General features: G+C 47.2%; 2 protein-coding genes across 2 annotated transcripts in view; both read left to right on the top strand.

The window, feature by feature from the left end:
* Window positions 1-849, top strand: part of LOC100545769 (uncharacterized) — a 97,863-nt gene extending 97,014 nt beyond the window's left edge. Inside the window, exon 89 of the mRNA XM_085212414.1 lies at window positions 513-849. Coding sequence (XP_085068540.1) covers window positions 513-526 — 14 coding nt within the window. The 3' untranslated portion in view covers window positions 527-849. The remainder of the gene's footprint in view (window positions 1-512) is intronic.
* A 9,024-nt stretch (window positions 850-9,873) lies between these two features.
* On the top strand, window positions 9,874-13,782 carry UCN3 (urocortin 3). The gene is made up of 2 exons (XM_010709906.4): window positions 9,874-10,165; window positions 13,282-13,782. Exon 2 carries the CDS (start codon window positions 13,291-13,293, stop codon window positions 13,753-13,755), a length of 465 nt encoding a protein of 154 aa, XP_010708208.1. The 5' UTR covers window positions 9,874-10,165; window positions 13,282-13,290; the 3' UTR covers window positions 13,756-13,782.
* Window positions 13,783-18,764: the final 4,982 nt, after the last annotated feature.

Genomic DNA, 18,764 nt, shown 5'->3' with positions numbered 1-18,764 from the left:
TATGTTCAGTTCCATATCTCCCTTTATAGAGAGAATCAGCCACTGTGGAGTGATAGTCCTACAAACCCAGGCCAAGTCTGTGTCCTCCGTGGATCACCATAAGGTGGTGAAGCACTGGAACAGTTTGCCCAGAAATGTGGTAAATGCTTCATCCTTGGAGACATTCAAGGTCAGGCTCAGAGCTCTGAGCTACCTGATCAAGCTGTAGGTGTCCCTGTTCATTGCAGGGGAGTTGGATTATGTGACCTTTAAGGGTCCCTTCCAACTTGAATGATTCTACAGTGATTTTATGATTTCTCCTCACTGACCCTAAAGAGTTCCCAAAGCTGACCTGGATCAGGATATTTGCTGTATCAATGTCTGGCATGTCACAGTGTGACCTGGCATGGACTTCCCATGGTGCCAGTGACCTCCTGAGCATCTCCAGACATGGGAGGTTCAAAATAAAGCCCATGCTACATCCAACCTCCAACATACCTTTTGTTTTCTCTTTCCTTGCTTTCCAACACCAGTCAGAGGGAGGTGATCAGCTGCAGTTGCCATGCATAAATCAAAGATAAATGAAGCTGCAAGAAGTTTCTCTGGGACATCTTGGAGACTCAACAAGCAAGACAAACCATTTAACATGAAGAAGAAGCAATGTTAGAAAAAAAAGACGTTGGAATACTTGTAATTATGATCAGGAAACAAAGTGGTATGAAGAGAGGGAATCATCTGAGTGCTCAGGAAAGCCCAAAGGCTCACAACTGTACTCTTTGTCCTACAGTATGACTGTGCAAATCCAGGTGACACCTACCCATGAGTTTATTTTTGTAAAATAAAAGTGTGTTAATGCTGCTGAGTATCGTTTCTAGATCATAGTTCAACTTGAGACCAGTGACCCTTTTAAGAAAAGCAGATAGAATAGTGGAAATTTCCATTGTCCCATGTCCAATCAAATGGGTAGATTGAGTCCCATCCTATGGCAGACAAACTCCCCTCGGTCTTCAGCAAGTCCAATTTCTCTGTCCCAGATTGTATGATAAGAAAGCAAATGGACTTCTCCCTACAGATGCCATCTCCAAGTCTTCAAGGAGAGATGTGGAGATCAAGTGGGAGGGTAAACCTTTGGGTTTCGGTGGCCCTGTGGGCCCAGATTAGAGGGGTCCTGTCCAATAACATCTCCTCCACGTGCATATCATGGGACAGCATGGACTCTTGGAAGGGCCAAAGGAGATCCAACAACATGAAAGTCTCTCCTGTGTCCTCAAATACTCATAATTTGCCAAAGCAACCACAGATTCTGTCTTCTACAAGAGTGAAAAAACGACTGTCATGATGCATCGAGGTAGGAAATGTGGTGCCTGAAAACGACACCTCTCATTGCATCATGTCTTCAAGGATTGCACTGGGGATTGCCTTTCTCCCTCCAAACAGCCTTGGTGGGAATGTAATGGTTAAATGAGGATTTATGGTGGTGAGAAACTGGGGGAAATAATTAGGAAATTATCAGGGGTGTTTATTAAAAGGTTGAGCTCAGATTTTCCAGACTGAACAGGGTTGCCTCATTGCTACAGGTAGAACAGCAGGATTTCCCTTGCCCACAGTGTCCCAGGTTCCAAGGAGTATTTAGCAGAAAAATCTCAGTTTTTCATTCTTTCTGCAAACAAAATAAAAAACAAAAAATAAAAAATAAAAAATAAACTAAAAAAAATAGAATTTGGTAAATGCTGGAAACAAGAGAAGTGACATTTTCAGACCAACATTTCCAATCTCTCCTGTACTTCGGCAAGACAAAAAAACATTCAGGCACTGCATCACATTAAAAAAAAAAAAAAAAAAAAAAATTCCCTCAGAGTAGAAACAAAATGTTCCTGGCTGAGCAAAATATTGGCTGCAGCCTCATCCAAATTAAAGCTTTGCTGTGTTTCCAGGTGAGGCCACAGCATAAAGTGATGTTTCTGGGGTGCCCGGCTGTGCAGGTGCTGCAGCCCAGGAGACTGAGAAAGAACAGTCACCATGCACAGGTAGGAAAATTTATCTTCAGATGGAAACTTGCCAAGGGGAATAATGTGTGGAGACACCATAGTTTTGCAGAGTGAACATTTCAGAGCCTTAAAAGAAATGGAGAAAATGAACTTGGACATAGGAAGGGCACCTACGTAACAGTTCATCCACATTGACCTGAGCTGGGATGTCTCTGGCTGCAACATCCCATGCCCTGAGTCATAGAATCATTCGAGCTGGAAGGGACTCTTAAAGGCCATCTGTTCCAACTCCCCTGCAATGAACAGGGACATGGAATGATCCTTCCTGATGCAAACCAGCCCACAGCTGGATTGGAACAAAAAATATTTATATGGGCAGATCAAAAACAAGGCAGGAAGATTTCCTCCATCCCTTGGCTTCTCCCCGAGTGGACCCAGGCCCACATTTCTTTGTCCACCTATCAATTTTACCAGGGCATTGGAGAAGAGGAGGGTGTATTTCTGTGGTCCAGCAAAGCACTTGGCAGGCATGTTATGCTGACATCAAGTCTGAGGAGAAGATAAGCACTGGTAATTGCATGAAGATAATTTTTATGGCTGTGAATCAGCAGCACAGTGATGGTCAGGAGGCAGCTGTGGGTGAGCCAATGGACCTGGGACCATGGATGTGGGACCACGGACACAAGAACTGGTACCTACCTGAAAACACAAAGGATTCCCAGAATTTGTCTTTCTGCCTCATTATTCCCAGGACACTGAAGGAATGGGACAACATTTTTGCTCTTAAGTCTACTGCCATCGGCTTAAGTAGGGCTTCATCTCCTCACGTGCAGAATTTCTTGGCAGCTTTGAGTTCCATGCTTGGCCAGGAGAGAGCATATCTAAAAGCTAAGTTTGGTGGTTGGACTGGCCAGACTGGATGGGGCTTTGAGCAACCTGGTCTCGAGGGAGGTGTCTCTGCCTGTAGCAGGGGGGTTGGAACTAGATGATCTTAAAGGTCGCATCCAACCCAATTCATTCCATGATTCTACAATTTAGCCACCTGGTTTCACAGTTAAGGAGAGGGGCAGAGCCTCTCGGGGCTGATTTTGCTCAGGACCTTTCACCATAAACCATGCTGACAACACACGCCAAAGCAGCAGCTCACCAGGCAGATGGGGGATTTATTCCAGTGTTCAAAGCAGCTTGGAAGTGTTGGGAAGTGGAAACCAGTACTGTAGGCAAGTGTGTATTATCAAGCTGTTCAGTCCTCTGCTGGGTGTATTAGATGCAGCTTGAATTTCCCATCAGTGCTCTGTGTGCTTAGGCATAATGGGAAATTGATAACTTGATTTTTATTTTTTTTAATACATCTAACCTTAAACGTTTATTATTGATTTGCCATCTGAACCGTTTTGGCGGGGCCAAAATATTACCGGAATGCCTCCTCGGTGTTTCCTTGGAAATGTCACGTCACTCTAATTGAGTTTCTTGAAATGATTTGATTGTGGGGTCGGGGAGACTTTTAGGGCCGAGTGATTTGCTGGCAAGCTGTTGGCTTTCCAGGTGCAGGGAGTTGGGGCTGCTCCAAACGAGGCGAAGCCAGAAGATTCCTGAACATCACACATTGGAGAATGGCCATAAAAAGCGAAGAGCATCGCTATGAGACTCGAGCATAGGAGGAGAGGTGCACGTTTGGGTTTTAATTAACATAAAGCCAGCTTCAATAATCCTCGTGGAGTTTGCAAAGTGCTGGGTGATTTCAGAGCATGGCTGGCCCCACTGTTCCTTTTGTAGCTGTGGAGCTGAGCCCATGGGATATATGGCCATACGTGCACCAATAGCTCAAGCCCACTCAGCCTCTTAGCATTGGGATTTCAGCTCTGTCTGGCACATCTGGCCAGCAAAGCCTTGCAAGGAGGTGCAGGGAGAAGAAACTTGCCTGATCGAGGCATCCGAAGTCAGCAGGTAGTTCCTTAGCAACCTTGACAAAAGAAAATGGATCGTGAGAAATGAAGAGGCTGGACTGGAGTAATTGAGTAATTCAATAATGATACAGCCCTTGAAACGGTCACAATGCTGACAGCCAAGCCCTGAGCATCATCCAGCATCCTCTGGCCTTGATGGCAGATGAAAGCAGACAGGTTGCTTGGGAGGGAGCTGACAAAAGTCCCCGTCTTCACTCCTGCCAGAGTCAAAAGCAACAAAGAAGTTCACCACTGTGTCACCAGTCTGAATTACATCCAGCGAGGTAAATTAATTATCCAGTATTTTCAGAGCGAGAGTAATTTAGGCTCTGGAGATGCAATTGGGCATGGAGTTAATGCAGGGCTGGATCCAAGCATCAGCAAGGTGCATCTTGCAAAAACATCCATCCTCCTTGTCTGGTCTGTATGGTGGAGGTGACTTTTGGGTGATATCCATTGCTTTTTGGAGTAACTGCAATCACTATGCCACTGCTTCGGTGTATGCAGCCACTTGGCAGCACTGGTGGTGAAGGTAAGAATCCTGTTGGTGAGCGCCATCCTCTGCTTGTAACAAGGGTGGAATGGCAACCCAATGGCTGTGACATTGTGGAGAGGGAGGAAAAATACTGAAAAATCCTCAAAATCCTTTGACACTGAGCAGGCAGCTCTGAGCTGGGGTGAGCAAGAGCAAAAACTGGGATGGATTCACATCCGGCATAATTATTGCGTGGGTTAGGAGCAAAACCAAGGAGAAACACACCTTGTCCAGGAACTGGTGATTGACAAGAGCTGCCTTGGTTTCACTCTGGAAACCACCAATGAAAATCCTTTCTGATCCCTCAGGGTTTGGTTCACACATCTCCTGTCTTGGGCGTTTCCTATGTAACACTCTGAGCTCCACTGCCAGGTCTCCGTGTCCCCTGCATATGTCCTACTTTGCCTTTAGAGCCATCCTGAGTACCTCCATGTGGCTCATGAAACCAAGTGGCCAGCCCTTGGCCATGACTGCTGCAGCAAAAAATTGCTGGAGAAGCAGTATAACCCAACAATAGAGATGCAGCCATTATATTTCTTGCACTTTTTCTTCATTTCAGATGTTTATTCATACTAGAGGTGTGATATCCACATAGCTACAGGCACATGCCATGCACATGGTGCACAGGACATGATTTAGTGGGCATGGTGGTGATGGGTTGATGGTTGGATTAGATGATCTAAGTGGTCTTTTCCAACCTTAATAATTCTGTGATTCTATTATATGAAATGCCTATTTGGAGAATGGGTAGGAAATGCGACACAGAGATAGCAAACAAAAACCACTGGTGAAGGCTATTCATACAGATTAATATTTCTTCTCCAGTGCTATTTTTTTTTTCTTCATTTGGAGGGAAACCATCAAGAACCAAGATCTATTTCATGCCCAATAAGCTGTTAGTGGTAAAGCTTGGTAGTTCTTGAAAAAGTGGTTTGGTAAACAAAAATTTGACTCATGTTACCAAGGTCCTACCTTAAAGTCATGGGACTTTCCAAGCCACTGACATGATCTCTACAACCCTTTTGGAGCTGCCAAGCTGTCAGAAGGGGCAAAAACCATTCCCAAAACTGTGTCATGGAGTGGAGAATCCCAACAGAAATGAGCTTTGTGGGAGAGGAAGAGTCCTTTTGCATTGGGTTAGAGTGAGATGGAGAATAGGCAGTTTTGAGTGTCCAACATCCACAGCCCTAAGAGTGCAAATTGAGTCCCAGAGGTTATTAAACATGGGACAAAGCAAGTCAGAAAATCCTTTTTTGCCCATCTATGGACCTACAGAGCATCCATGTCCCCCTCCTCTACGCAATCCTGGTGTAAATCCATTGCCTTTGCTTTCCTGAGCAAGTCAAAACTTTTGTATGGGTATTTGGGATGTGAGTTTTGCTTCTGGTGTGCTATGACCATGAGACACTGTGTCTTATTTTTCCCAGTAGTGGAACGTTTGTGGTGATGAAATTTTAATAAGATCCTCTCCAGCTGCCCACGTTTAGATTTAAACGATGATTCACAGAAGGAAATTGAGCTTGGCAAGAGTGAGAGAGGCTATGGAGAGGTGGGAAAGTGTCCTGCTCCTGGAGAGACAGACGCACAAAGGGAGACCTGCGAGGACGCTCATATGACAAAGCCTTTATTTTTCAAAGTTAGGTAATTCTTTGGAGAAACTTTGGGGAGTTTGGGCCACCTGCAAGCTCCTGAGAGTGCCCTTTCCTGAGGTTCATTTTTGTGCTCTGATATTTTCAGATTGTACAGGAAAATCTTCCCTCTGAGCTCCGCAAAAAGCAAAGAGTAATGCAAGGATCAGTGAGCCACAGTAGCCAGACAGTGACAGCTAAAACAGTCCAATAGAGATGAACCAGACAGCTTGATTTCTTTCATCTCTCTTCCTTAAGAACTGTCCTCTTTTTCTATTTTCCTCTAATAAAATCACCCTGAAGTCTCCATGTCTAGCATGCAGATTTGCCTCCTTGCCCAACAGTGAAGCATTTTACAGGTAAATAGCCACAGAAATATGCCCCACCGTCTGCTGGCAGTGTGGGAGATGGAGATGGCTTTCACTACGTGGCTCCACCAGTATCTGCTGGATGATAAGTGCATTCATCACCATGCTTTGGCTTCATTCTTAGGTAGTTTTCATCATTTGAAAAAAACAAAAAGAAGAAGAAGAAGAAGAAGAAGAAAAAAAACTAAACTAAGCAAAAAAAAACCCACAACAACACAGAATTATATGGGTTATTAGCACTACAGGATGGACTTGATTGACTTTTGAACAAGACCCATGTGAATACCTCACTTCCTTCCACTGTAGCGTGTCTTCAGTGTGGCTTTGATTGCTTTTCACCCAACAACTTCATAGTCATGGGGATGAACCATCTCTAACCTGAAAGAAAGCAGTTTATTAACCTTTAACTCCTTCCTTGCTTTTTGATCTTTGGAAACTGCTGCCATCACATTTCCCCAAACAGGGATGTGCTCAACTCTGATGGACTCTTGCTTGTCACTCTCCCATGCAAAGCTGCAGACGTCAAAGAGCTCAGGTTAGAGATGGTACTCCCAAAAACCTCCTCAGGTCCCACAAGACCTCCTGGCACGGAGGCAGCCTTTCCACAATGTCCCCAGTGCCACCAACCAAGAAGAGCTGATCACCACATTCCCAACAATTTGGAGCATGGGCACAACCTGAAGTGATTGCAATGGATAAAAACTGCAAGCTGATATGTTTTCATCACACACTCAGCCCCAAGAAAACATTAGTGTGGAAGGACATGCACCCCATTACAAGGGACAGACCAACTGAAAAGGTGAAGCACTGATCACTATTGTGAAAGCAGCTGAACAGACCTTATCCACTCCCAAACTGCAATTTCATACAGTTAAATTCACTTTAGTGATGCACTGAAATGAGTTAAAGGCCCAACCACCTCTGGAAGAAAGTGGGCTTTAAGATGGGTCAGGTAATCTAATTTAACATCATACTGCTCCCTATCCTATAACCCCTTCCCCATGTACCCCAGGTTACAAAGTTCTGGCAATGGCAAGGTTTCCATTTTGACCTGAAGGTCTGAAACTCCTGGAGATGATCAGAGCCATGAGGTCCTTGTGTCAGAGAGGTGCAACAGGCTTTGATTTTGGAGTTAGCAGTTCTTCTCCACCTTTGGGTCCATGGGATGCCAGACCCACACCTCATGCTAGAAGAAGGAGTTCCCCCATTGATCTCCAGACTGTTAAATGCAAAATGGCCCCCTAAGAGACTTTCGGTGGTTCCCCTCTGCCCTAGTGAGACATGGGATGGTAACATCTCCTTCTGATAGGCAGGGGGACAGAGGGACTCACACACCATTCATAAAGCACTCATCATCCAACTTGGCACCAAGAGTCCCCATCCCACATGGATTTGCAAGTTCAACCCCCTTCTTCCAACCTCAGCCCCAAAAAATCAGGGGAAGGAAGTGGATGGATCATCCCTAACCCACTCTGAAGCATGTGGAGTTGTCAGCGGTCTGAGCCCAACAGGATCCAAGGGTCTCCTGAGCTTTTTGCAAGACCCACTGCCAGTATCTACAGTCCTCAGGGATCAAGAAGATGCCAAACATGTCTCTCCAAGGAGGCACAAGGGGATATAAATCCCAGCCAAGCCCTCAACACTCACTCCAGGCACAAAACTTAGGAGTTGGACCGGTCCCCCAATGACAAATAAGATATCAGGTAATGGGGCTGACCCAGCCCTCCTCACCTCACCAAGGTTGAGGACACGACCCAAGGAAGCCAAAGGTTGCCAAGATTCAGCACTCCCACGTCTGCAATGAGAGCAAAGGGAAATCATTTTTAATGGAGCTCCACCACGAGGGATGAGTTGGAAATAGCTCTAATCCATCACTACTTTCACAAAGCATGAGGTGAAGGATTTCAATAGCTCAGAGATCCTGCAGCCCTTAGAGAAAGTTCATCCTTCTGCAATAAATTTGGTTGTAAATGTTTCCTGGAGAGTGAGAATCGTGGGCCAGGTGGTGGTTTCCCTTTCTCTTTGCTAGAAAGGAGTCCCTCCAATCAAGTTTTTCACCCGGGTCCTTGCACTGACATCTTCAGGCAGGTTGGTTTCTGGTGACAACCACTGGCTCCAAGGATTTGGATAACAAAACTGTCTTCCACGTCTTAGTGATGGAAGGGAAATGGAAATTGGAAGTTAGAAGCCTAGGATGAAAAGAGGAATGGATTGCTGCAGCAGTGGGTGCCAACGTGTCTCAGCCAACAGCTGGAGGCAGTTAAGGGGAAAACGCTCAACCTGGGACAGAAGGCAGTTGGGAGCTCTTGCTGTTGACAGTTGTTACATTTCAGCTTCAAGGGAAACTTCAAGGGCCTGGTGAAAAGCCCGAAGATCTTCATCCAAGAAAATCCACAGCTTTATTTCTCCAAGGAGCATCTGTGACACTGCAGGAGTGTGGTCCAGGGGTGAGAACATCTCCCCATCCTCACTCAGAGCCCACTCAGAGTCATTTGTGGAAGACAAGACTTTTGGCAGGGGACTCAGAGGGCTTTCCCCAAGTTCAGTAGGATTTGTTCTTTTCCCAGGCAATGACAATTAAAGATGACAGGCTTTAAAGCCATTCAGGAGCCTACAACCCATCCAATCTGTGGTGAGTTTTGGAGGAATCCTTTCCCAGAAACATGACTTTCTGAGGTCTGTCATCCCAGGACCACATGGAACAGTCCTCATTTCCAACAGGAATCACAGAATGGCTGGGTCGGAAGGGATCTCAAGGATCATGAAGCTCCAACCCCCCTGCTGCATGCAGGGCCACCAACCTCCACATTTAATACCAGACCAGGCTCCCCAGGGCTCCATCCAACCTGACCTTGAACACCTCCAGGGCATCCACAACTTCTCTGGGCAGCTGTTCCAGCACCTCACCACTTTCGTAGTAAAGAACTTGGGGAAGACCTCCAATCTCACTCTCCCTGTAGCACCAAGACTACACCAGGATTAGAGCAGTTCTGGGACTATGGACTGACTACACCAGGAGTCCTGGGGCAATGGACTCAGGTTTTCTTCTTGGTTGCAGCCTTGGAGCAATCTGAATTTGTTCTGCTGGATCTCAGTGGGTTTGAGGAGTCTGAGGGGCTGTGGGCAGGGCTTGTGGGCAAAACCCAGCCAAGAAGATGCACCAGCTCCACACTTTGAAAATAAATGACTGGGATAACGCTGCTGAAAACCTAGACAGGCATCCTTAGGGGCCACAACAATTCTTTGCATTTAAAATATCCTTGCACTGAGTGCAGGAAGAGTGGAAGAAACGTGTCTATGTGACCCTGCAAAGCCCCAGCACTGACGACAGCCCTGTTTTTGGGTGAGTCTCACCTGCTTGTCAGGTTCAGAGGTCTTTTTCCCCCCCCCCCTTTTTTTTTTTTTTTACTTTCTGAATGGGGAGAGGCACTGCAGCCCCGTGACGTCGCCAGCTCCTTCTGATTTCATTTTAATGCAATCATGCCCAAACGAAGGCTCCACGTCTGGAGTTACGACTCAAACCCCGTGATCACTCATTTTTATATATACACGAGGGAGGGGAAAAGCGTTTCCATAGAGAGAAAAAATATCACAGCCCTCTTAATAACAATAAAAGAAAAGAGAGGGTGCAGAAGTTGAGGGGAAGGCGCTGATGTCTCTCAGCTTGGAGTGAGAGCCGCACACAGCAGCCCCTTCCCATCCCAGCACCGAGGACTGCCAGGTGAGTGCCTGGATTTCATTTATTAACTAGCTTAGTTTGCACAAACTTGAAATATTTCAGTGCTTGGGAGATCAGGTTCCACGTCTTTCTGCAAGAGAAAATAAAAATGGGATAGGGAAAAGTAGTAAGACTCTCTCCAGAATAAATAGATTTGGGGTTATTATAGCAAGTTTTGGAGGGAGATCAGGCAGGGAAAGGGTATGGAAGTGTTGGGAAATCAGAAAGTGGGAATATAAATCACTGTTGTGGGTAAAGGGATGGAGAGAGGAGAGCACAGCCTTATCCTCACCAGGTCAGCATGGGTTTGGAGCCCTGGGAATCAGCATTCCCAGGAGAGGTTCACTGGAGAAGTGGAGACAACATCAGACAGAAAGAGTTTAAAAGTCTGCAAGTCTCCTTTGCAGTATTATTTTATTCCAGACTTACATTTCTGATGGGGAAAAAAATCAGATTTATGCTATACCTCTGCTGTGGATGATACAGCTGTGTCCACACTTTGCCGGAGCTGCCGTGCTGCAGTGATTCACTTTTCTCTTTTAATTCCAAGAGGTAGAGTTGTCCACGATGGGCACCATCCCATAATAATGCCTGGAAATTGCTTTCGGGGTCTCAGCAATTCCCACTCATGGGTCACCCTCCGGCAGCGGCAGATTTCACTCTGACTTTCTCAGATTTGCTGCAGTTTTTCTTCTTCTTCCAGATCTTAGGAAGGGATGACCCATTTCCAGTTATTTAAAAAACAAACAAACAAAAAACAAAAACTTCCTGGCAGGGGAGAAAAGCCCCCACGCAAAAATAATAATTAATAAGCTAAAAATCAGATTTGCTCATCAGGATGCTTCATTTCCTTGCTACTTCACTTTGATTTCTGTCCTGCCTTTCCCTTTGCTCAGCCAAGGTCCCCAAAGAGTTTTTTTTTTTCCAGCTGTGGAGCCAAACCGCCCATTTCAAACAGCTGAGAAATACCAGGGAGAGGTGAAGAAGACAGGGAGATGCTCAGCAGCAGCTTCTCATATCAGTGCAGTTCACTGCCAGCAGCCTCACTGGCTCTGTGAGCATTTTCAGAGCTATTCCTGACATTCCAATAGCAGCCTGGGGATGTGTAGGGTAGCAGGAAAGGGTTGAGGAAGGATGGCAGTTTCCAAATTCATGCGCCCGTTCTGCTAGGAGTTTGCTGGGGTGGACTCATCATCTGGGGCAAAAAAAGACATTTGCTTTGGGGTGGAAGAAAAGATGCTGGCTTTGATAGGGCTTGTAAGCAAAACCTGAACCCCAGGATCTCAATGTCTGATTTGGGGCTGAAGGAAGAAGAGCTTCGGGTCCCAAATGACATTCATGTGAGGGTTGTGTGCCTGGGGAGGGTTTTGCTCACCATCCTGCAGTAGCATTTTTGATAATGCTACCTGGGTCATAATACAGATGTTTCACACCCTTCTTTTCTCTGGATAAAGGGGACAAATCCACACTTAACCCCTTCCACAAGGGACGGCGAAAAGGCAGATTTCAGATATAAACCTGTCCTGATCTCCCTCTGCCAGGGAAAGAAAGGGCAGAGTTAAGGGGATGAACCTGCTCTGATCTGCTCTTCCAAAGGGACAGCAAAGGGCAGAGTTAAGGGGATGAACCTGCCCTGATCTGCTCCTCCAAAGGGACAGCAAAGGGCAGAGTTAAGGGGATGAACCTGCTCTGATCTGCTCCTCCAAAGGGACAGCAAAGGGCAGAGTTAAGGGGATGAACCTGCTCTGACCTGCTCCTCCAAAGGGACAGCAAAGGGCAGAGTTAAGGGGATGAACCTGCCCTGATCTGCTCCTCCAAAGGGACAGCAAAGGGCAGAGTTAAGGGGATGAACCTGCCCTGATCTGCTCCTCCAAAGGGACAGCAAAGGATGTGACATCAATTTCACAGACTGATTGATTGAAGAGCAGGTCCTTGATGACAGTTCCTGGGGATAAGGGGGCTGATTGAATTTTGGAGGACACCCACTCACCCAGAAGACCCCAAGAGATGCTGTTGCATCCTGATGACTTGTCCTGCTGGCCAGAGCTTGCCATGAGATGCTCTTGCCACAAGATGGGGCCAGAAGATTGGGAATGGCAGTCCACCTCCAGATGCTTGCAGGGTCAGGTTGACATCGGGGCTGGCCGTGGGGCTGGTTGTACCATTGTCAATAATGTGAAAGAATCCCCGCCTGGAAATTCTTTGTAGACCTTTAGATGAACAGATGGGTGCACATATGGACTTGGAGATGGGAAGGTTTTGCAGTACGGAGGTTATCTAAAAAAAATTTAAGTTTTTTTTAACCAAGATTTTGGGACATTAAAATGATCATATTTCAAGTAGTGAGTGATGCTACTGCGTCATGATGTCAACAACGAGAAGGCCAAATCTTCCACAGAGGCTTCAATTTTGCAAAACACCTTGGCCATCCTACCCAGTACCCCCAAACCTAGGGTTTGGAGGTTGAACCTTAGAGGGAGATGTCCTAAAGTAATTCATTCCCAGTTGCCCCGAATGTTAGATGAGACCTTAGGGGAGTCTTGTTAGATTAACGCATGATTTTTTGACATGGGAGATGAACCCATGACTTTGGGATTTAGGAGGTGAGTTCTGGACTTTGGGACTTTGGGAGAGGTGAATTCAAGAGTGTAGGATACAGAAGGCAAATCCAAGGCTTTGGGGTGTGGGAGGTGAACACAGGACTTCAAGATGTGGGAGGTGAACTCAAGACCTTGGAAAGTAGGAGGTGAACCCAGGAGTGTGGGATGAGGGAGATGAACTCAGGAGTGTGGGACATAGGAGGTGAACACAAGACTTTGGGATCTGGGAGGTGAAGTCAAAACTCTGAAACACGGGAGGTGAACCCAGGTGAATCCAGGTTGGATGGGGCTCTGAGCAACCTGGTCTAGTGGAAAGTGTCCTTGCCTATAGCAAGAGGGTTGGAACTAGGTGATCTTAAAGATCCCTTCCAACCCGAACGATTCTATGATTTAGGGATCTGGGAGTTGAACCCATGAGTCTGGGACAGGGGATGATGAGGGGATGGTGGTGCTCTGCCCCATGCCTGCTGGGAAGCTGACACCCGTCTCTGCCCTCCTCTCGCTCTCTCCACTGGGCAGGCCACCACCATGCCCCACGCCAAGCTGTTGCTCCTCCTCGCCCTCCTCTGTGCCACAGAAACCAGCAGGGCCTTCCGCCTCTACAACGCTGCCTCCATTTTCAGCTGCCTCAACGCGGCCCTCACCAAGGCCCAGAAGAGCCTCCCAGAGGAAAACACCGTCTTGGACAAGCGTGGCTATGACTACCATCCAGCAGAGGAAGCATCCGAGGAGGAGGAGGAGGAGGCAGAGGAAGAGAGAGGGAAAAGGACATTCCCAGGGGAAGGCCATTACAAATACACCTCCCAGGCGCAGGTGAAGGGGAAGACCTACCAAAACCGTGCCAAAAGCGACCGCCGCACCAAGGTCACCCTGTCCCTCGACGTCCCCACCAACATCATGAATATCCTCTTCAACATCGCCAAAGCCAAGAACTTGCGGGCAAAGGCTGCTGCCAATGCACACCTCATGGCCCAAATTGGGCGGCGGAAGTGATGCTCGTGGGGCAGGGGGTGACTTGGAGCAGGGATGACCACATGGGGCCAACACCTGGCCCCAACCTGCTGGTTGGAGAGGACTGACAGTTGTGTACGATATCAGTGTTGTATATTTTTGACCCATAGAGCTACCTAACTTTCATATCTCTTCCTCCTCCTCCTTTCTTTCCCAATCTCCCCTATTCCTCCTCCTGGACATTTCCATGCGTGGGGAAGAGGGTGGTGTCCTCAGCAGGACAGGGGGACATGTTGTTTTGGAAAGGTCCCTATTAAAGCTACTATCTGTTGAGTTTCCAATGCTTGGTTCTCCCATCACCTCTAGCAGCTGCTCATTCAGGTCCATAGCCTTTCTAAAAGCTCCCTTTCCTACAACAGCCCTGGTCATGCTCTCTCTCAAGTCTCCAAACACAGATTGTCCCCATACACAGTCACAACTATATTGGGAAGGGAAAACCTTGACTGGTCAGAGGATCATGCCGCACACTTGGAGACATTCAAGGTCAGGCTAGACAGGGTTCTGAGCAACCTGATCCAGCTGTAGTTGTCCCTGTTCATTGCCGGGGAATTGGACTAGATGACATTTAAGGGTCTCTTCCAATTCAAATGATACTCTGACTATAATCTCCAGAGAGATTTTCCAATTTCTCCTACTGGGAACTCTAGATTTTCAGATTATTTTGCAATCACTCTTTTCCCCGCCAAAACCTTCATCCAAGAAACCATCACCTTTCATCCAGATGATCATTTATAAGCTACCACAGAATGCAGCATGGCTTTGCCTCTCTCCCACGGCTGAAGGTGAGTTTGGTCCCCAAGAGTCATGGATCACTAACCAGCCACTCCAGACCTACTGCAGGGCTGTCCATGTTGTCCAATCTACCCCCATCCACATCCCCACCATCCATGCAGATCCAGGTGCTTCATTTCCAACATATACCCCTGGCCAAACCATCTCTGCTCACCCTGATTCCCTTCACCCACTCTCCATCAAGCCCCAGATCATCAAGCACCTGCTTTACCTTGGGCTATATATCCCTTCCTCCCAATCCCCTTCTCTCTTCACCTCACAGCCCAGTTCCAAGATGAAACCCTCTCCTGACCTCCATCCCAGCACGTGGAGAGAAAATTGGGAGATGGAGAGAAATTTGGCCCTCTTCCTCCAGAAGAAATTTACCAAGAGCAGCAAAACAGTACCCACCAATCCCATCTATGTCACAGCTACAGGGAACACCAGGTGGGATACTACAGAGGACAGGTCTTTGGTTGAAGGGTTGGCAGATAGACCCACAAGCCATTTGCAAGGACACAGCTAGAGGCAAGACAGCTGAATTCATCCCCAGAGAGACCATGGTTGGGCAGTCAAGGCTCCTACCTGACCCACAGCCCAGGGCCTTAGAACTGGAATTTGACCAAAAAGCAAAAATCAAATAAATACATAGATCCTACAGCATCTTCCCTCCTAACACACATTTCCAACAGAAAATACACCAACATGCACACAGCATCTCTGTGCAATGACCCCTCCTGCCCGCACCCTGGAGCTGAGGATGGACCAGTGAGCTTATTGCATAGCCTTAGTCTATACGGATCTTTACATAAAAATCTACATAGCTTTATGCATTTTACAGCCCAGCAATCTACATGCCCATCTCCAATGAGTATATTGAGCTGTTCAGTGCTACACAGTGGTTGTGCCCATTTTACAGATGGAAAATCGAGACGCAGGCTCACACACATCTTGCTGGACAAAGCAAGACCAGATATGCTCTTGTCCTTTTGTAGGTTTAGCCAGAGATGTCCCAAGGCTGTCCAGGCTGTCTTTCCAAAGCAGAGGGTTGTCTAGAGGTGTCTACATGTGTATGCTAGCACCAGACCATGACTACAAGTCCAAAGCTGAGCCAGGGACAACGGATAGCAGCTGATGGCAAGTGATTTGGAAAGCAGAGATCCTCTCTCTTCAGCTGCATCCCTGTGGGGGACTCACCCACAGCCAGCACCGGTTTGGACAAATCTTTCCAAAATTAATCCTCCTTCTCAGCCTCTGCCAAGCGAGGCCGGAGGCTGCTTAGAGGGGCCAAGAAGCAGGCGAAGGTCAAAGGAGCCGGATTTCCCAAGGAAGTGGGATAGAAATAGGAGCGCTGAAATCTCCATCAGCCACCACCTGGTTCTGGAAGCAACTGGAGCCAAGGCTTAGGAGGGACAGCACTGAGTTTCAGACAGCGGCTTCCTAAAAGCTGGGTGAGGATTCAGTCTTTCCTGCCACACTTTGTGCAGGGACGGAACACAATTTCAGGTACTGCATTCAAAAGGTATTGATTGCACTTTGCTGTGCAGTCAAGTGTGGGTCTACTCTGACCATCATATCCTTCTGTTTTCACTGTCAGCTCCCTTCAAGCCTCTACATAATCCTTTCCCCCAGGCATCCCCTGGCCTCCAGGACCCCCCTCACCCTCCTTCTCCTCCTCCACATGCCAATGCTCCTTTATCATATAAATGCAAACCAGAGATGTTGCAGGGATTTTGGCAATTCCCCAAGGACAGTAGGTCCTGAATCCCTTCCCGGAACCAGGGAGGCCCCGTGCCCATCTGGCTGAGGAAGGAGTTCAGGCAGTATAATGTAATGAGCATTGAGTATATCTGGCCAAAAATACTCTCCTGCTGTGTGGGAAGGTGCCTGTGTTCACATCTATGAGGTCTTGGCTGGGAAAAAAATCAAGCTGATTTCCAGCGGTGACCACGAAAGATGTATCCCATGTATCCCGTATATCCCAGAAGATAGAGCACCAGAAACACAGAACACCAGGGACATAGGGATCTTCTGTAGTGATACATCAGAAGCCACCACCTGGGATTTCCTTCTCTGCCCTTGAGATGTCTCATCTTGTTCTGAGATGTCCTATCCTACTTTTGAGATGTCCCATTTTGTTCCAGGTTGACCTCTCCTCCTCTTTGTCTGCCCTACCCTGCACTTGGGATGTGCCATCCCACACATGAGTTGTTCTGTTCTACTCCTCTATGCCCTATCCTGCCACTGGGATGTCCTGTCCTGTTTCGAGCTGGGCCAGGAGGGGCTGTGACCAGGGACAGAGCCAACCCCAGCAGCCCACATGGATCCCCTGCATCACATCTGGTGACATGGGCATACAGCGCATCAGGTGCAAAAGTCAACCCTTCTCTTCTGAGAAGGATGAGAAATTCCCTCACTCTTAACAAGTACCTATAACTCCAAAAACCTGTCCTCTTCCCTTGCTGCCAGTGCCACATCCTGGCCACTCTTTGAGGAAAAACAGAGCTTTTTGGGAGCCACAGAGCTGCTTAACCTCCCCATCACACCTCATTTTCTGCTCTCCTCCTTCACAGGCTCCACCACTTCTGCCGCACCCAGAAAGGGTGGTGAGATGGGGGTTCACAGAATCACAGAACTGTAGGGTTTAGAAGGGACCTCTAAAGATCACTGAGTTCAACCCCCTGCTAAAGCAGATTCTCTACAGTAGGTAACCCCATAGTTGGGTTGACCAAACTATGTCCAGGGGACCATACAATAAGGTTTAGTAGCCTTCATAGGGCCAGTCCCCACACCTTGGTGTACTTCACATTTTAAAACTTGTGTTGCTAGCCTCTGGGACATCCTATGTCAATGAGTTTCTTGCTTTGGTGTATGCTGTATAGAAAATAAAAGCATTTTCCATTTGCAGCGTGATGGTCTCATTGGTGCCCCTCAGTCCTGGTGTTATACTGCATATCATCACCTCCCCCCACAGCTGTTTCAGGTCCTCCAGGACATCCATCAATCCCACAATAGCCTTAGCATTTCTGATCAATTTTTGCTATACCTTATCTCTTATCCCTATTTTAAAGGAGGGAAACTGAGGCACATAACAGTCCTATTTCCCACCAGCAATGAAAATTTAAAAGACCAAAGAATCTCCAAGTCTGCAGGTGCAAATTCTACAAAGTACATCATTACCCCACATTCACTTCCTTCTAGGAACAGAAACACCTGAACACTTTGCCCACAGGTGCAAGAGGAGGGGAAAGGAGCCAGGAGGTGCAAGCCTGGCTCTACCTCCCTATAAAAGAGTCCCCAGGAGAGCAGTCAGGTACGTTCTGAGTTAGGTGCTGTGATTTTTGTTGAGGAGCCTTGGTGGTTTGGAGTCATGGTGAGTAATTGTGGGGCTTGGGTTTGTTTTTCAACAGCTGTGCAGGGGGTAGGAACTGGAAGTGTCTTCCTTCTTGCTGGGGGAAGGTGGTTTGCCTTGACTTTGGTGTTTCATTGAAGAAAGTAACTGTGGGATACAAAGGATGTGGAAGCCTTGGAAAAAGGTTTCCTGTGGTGGGCTCTTAGCCCTGGGAAAACTTGCCTGCTGATGTTTTCATACCTTCCTCTACCTTATTATGAGGATAATTTGGAGGTTGTGCTGGTAGTGATATTAAGGTGAAGCTGAATGTCCCTCTGGTGCTGCTGTAGGGCTGGGATAGATCAGGAGTGGAAGGGGGGGGTGAAGGTCTCTCCTTGAGGAGGCAGTTCCTGCATCCATGTGTTGGCCCTTCGGTGGGTGTTACAGCTATGCTGGATCTCCAGCCACAGATCCTACCCAGACCATAACTCAAAGCAGGTAGTAAAGGCAAACAAAACTTCAGGGAAGCTGTAGATCAAGATATTTAAGATGGGTATGAACTTTCCTATCGTATCTATCTTAAACATCTTGTAGCTCAGGGTCTTCTTGGCTGAAGACAAGATTTTTTTCTCTATTAACTCTCTTTGGTTATCTCTAGTCTCTTTGTAACTCAAAGCTTGGTGCTTGCGTTGAGTTTTTTTTGTCACATTCCTCCCAGAAGTCTCCTCTGTCAAAGAGTTCAACACATTAGCTACATCCTGTGCATGAACCCTTCTCCATATAGCTCACTCAATGAGCAGTTGTTTCATGGGATGATTCTTGTAGAGAGATGAACCATCAGTCCTTACTCATCCTTCCTTGGATCCCTTCTAGCTATCTCCAGAAGGTT

Source organism: Meleagris gallopavo, chromosome 1 (genome assembly GCF_905368555.1).
Source record: "Meleagris gallopavo chromosome 1, MGAL_WU_HG_1.1, whole genome shotgun sequence".
NCBI lineage: Eukaryota > Metazoa > Chordata > Aves > Galliformes > Phasianidae > Meleagris > Meleagris gallopavo.
Note: the sequence above shows the minus strand (reverse complement) of the source record. Positions and strands in the feature narration are given on the sequence as shown.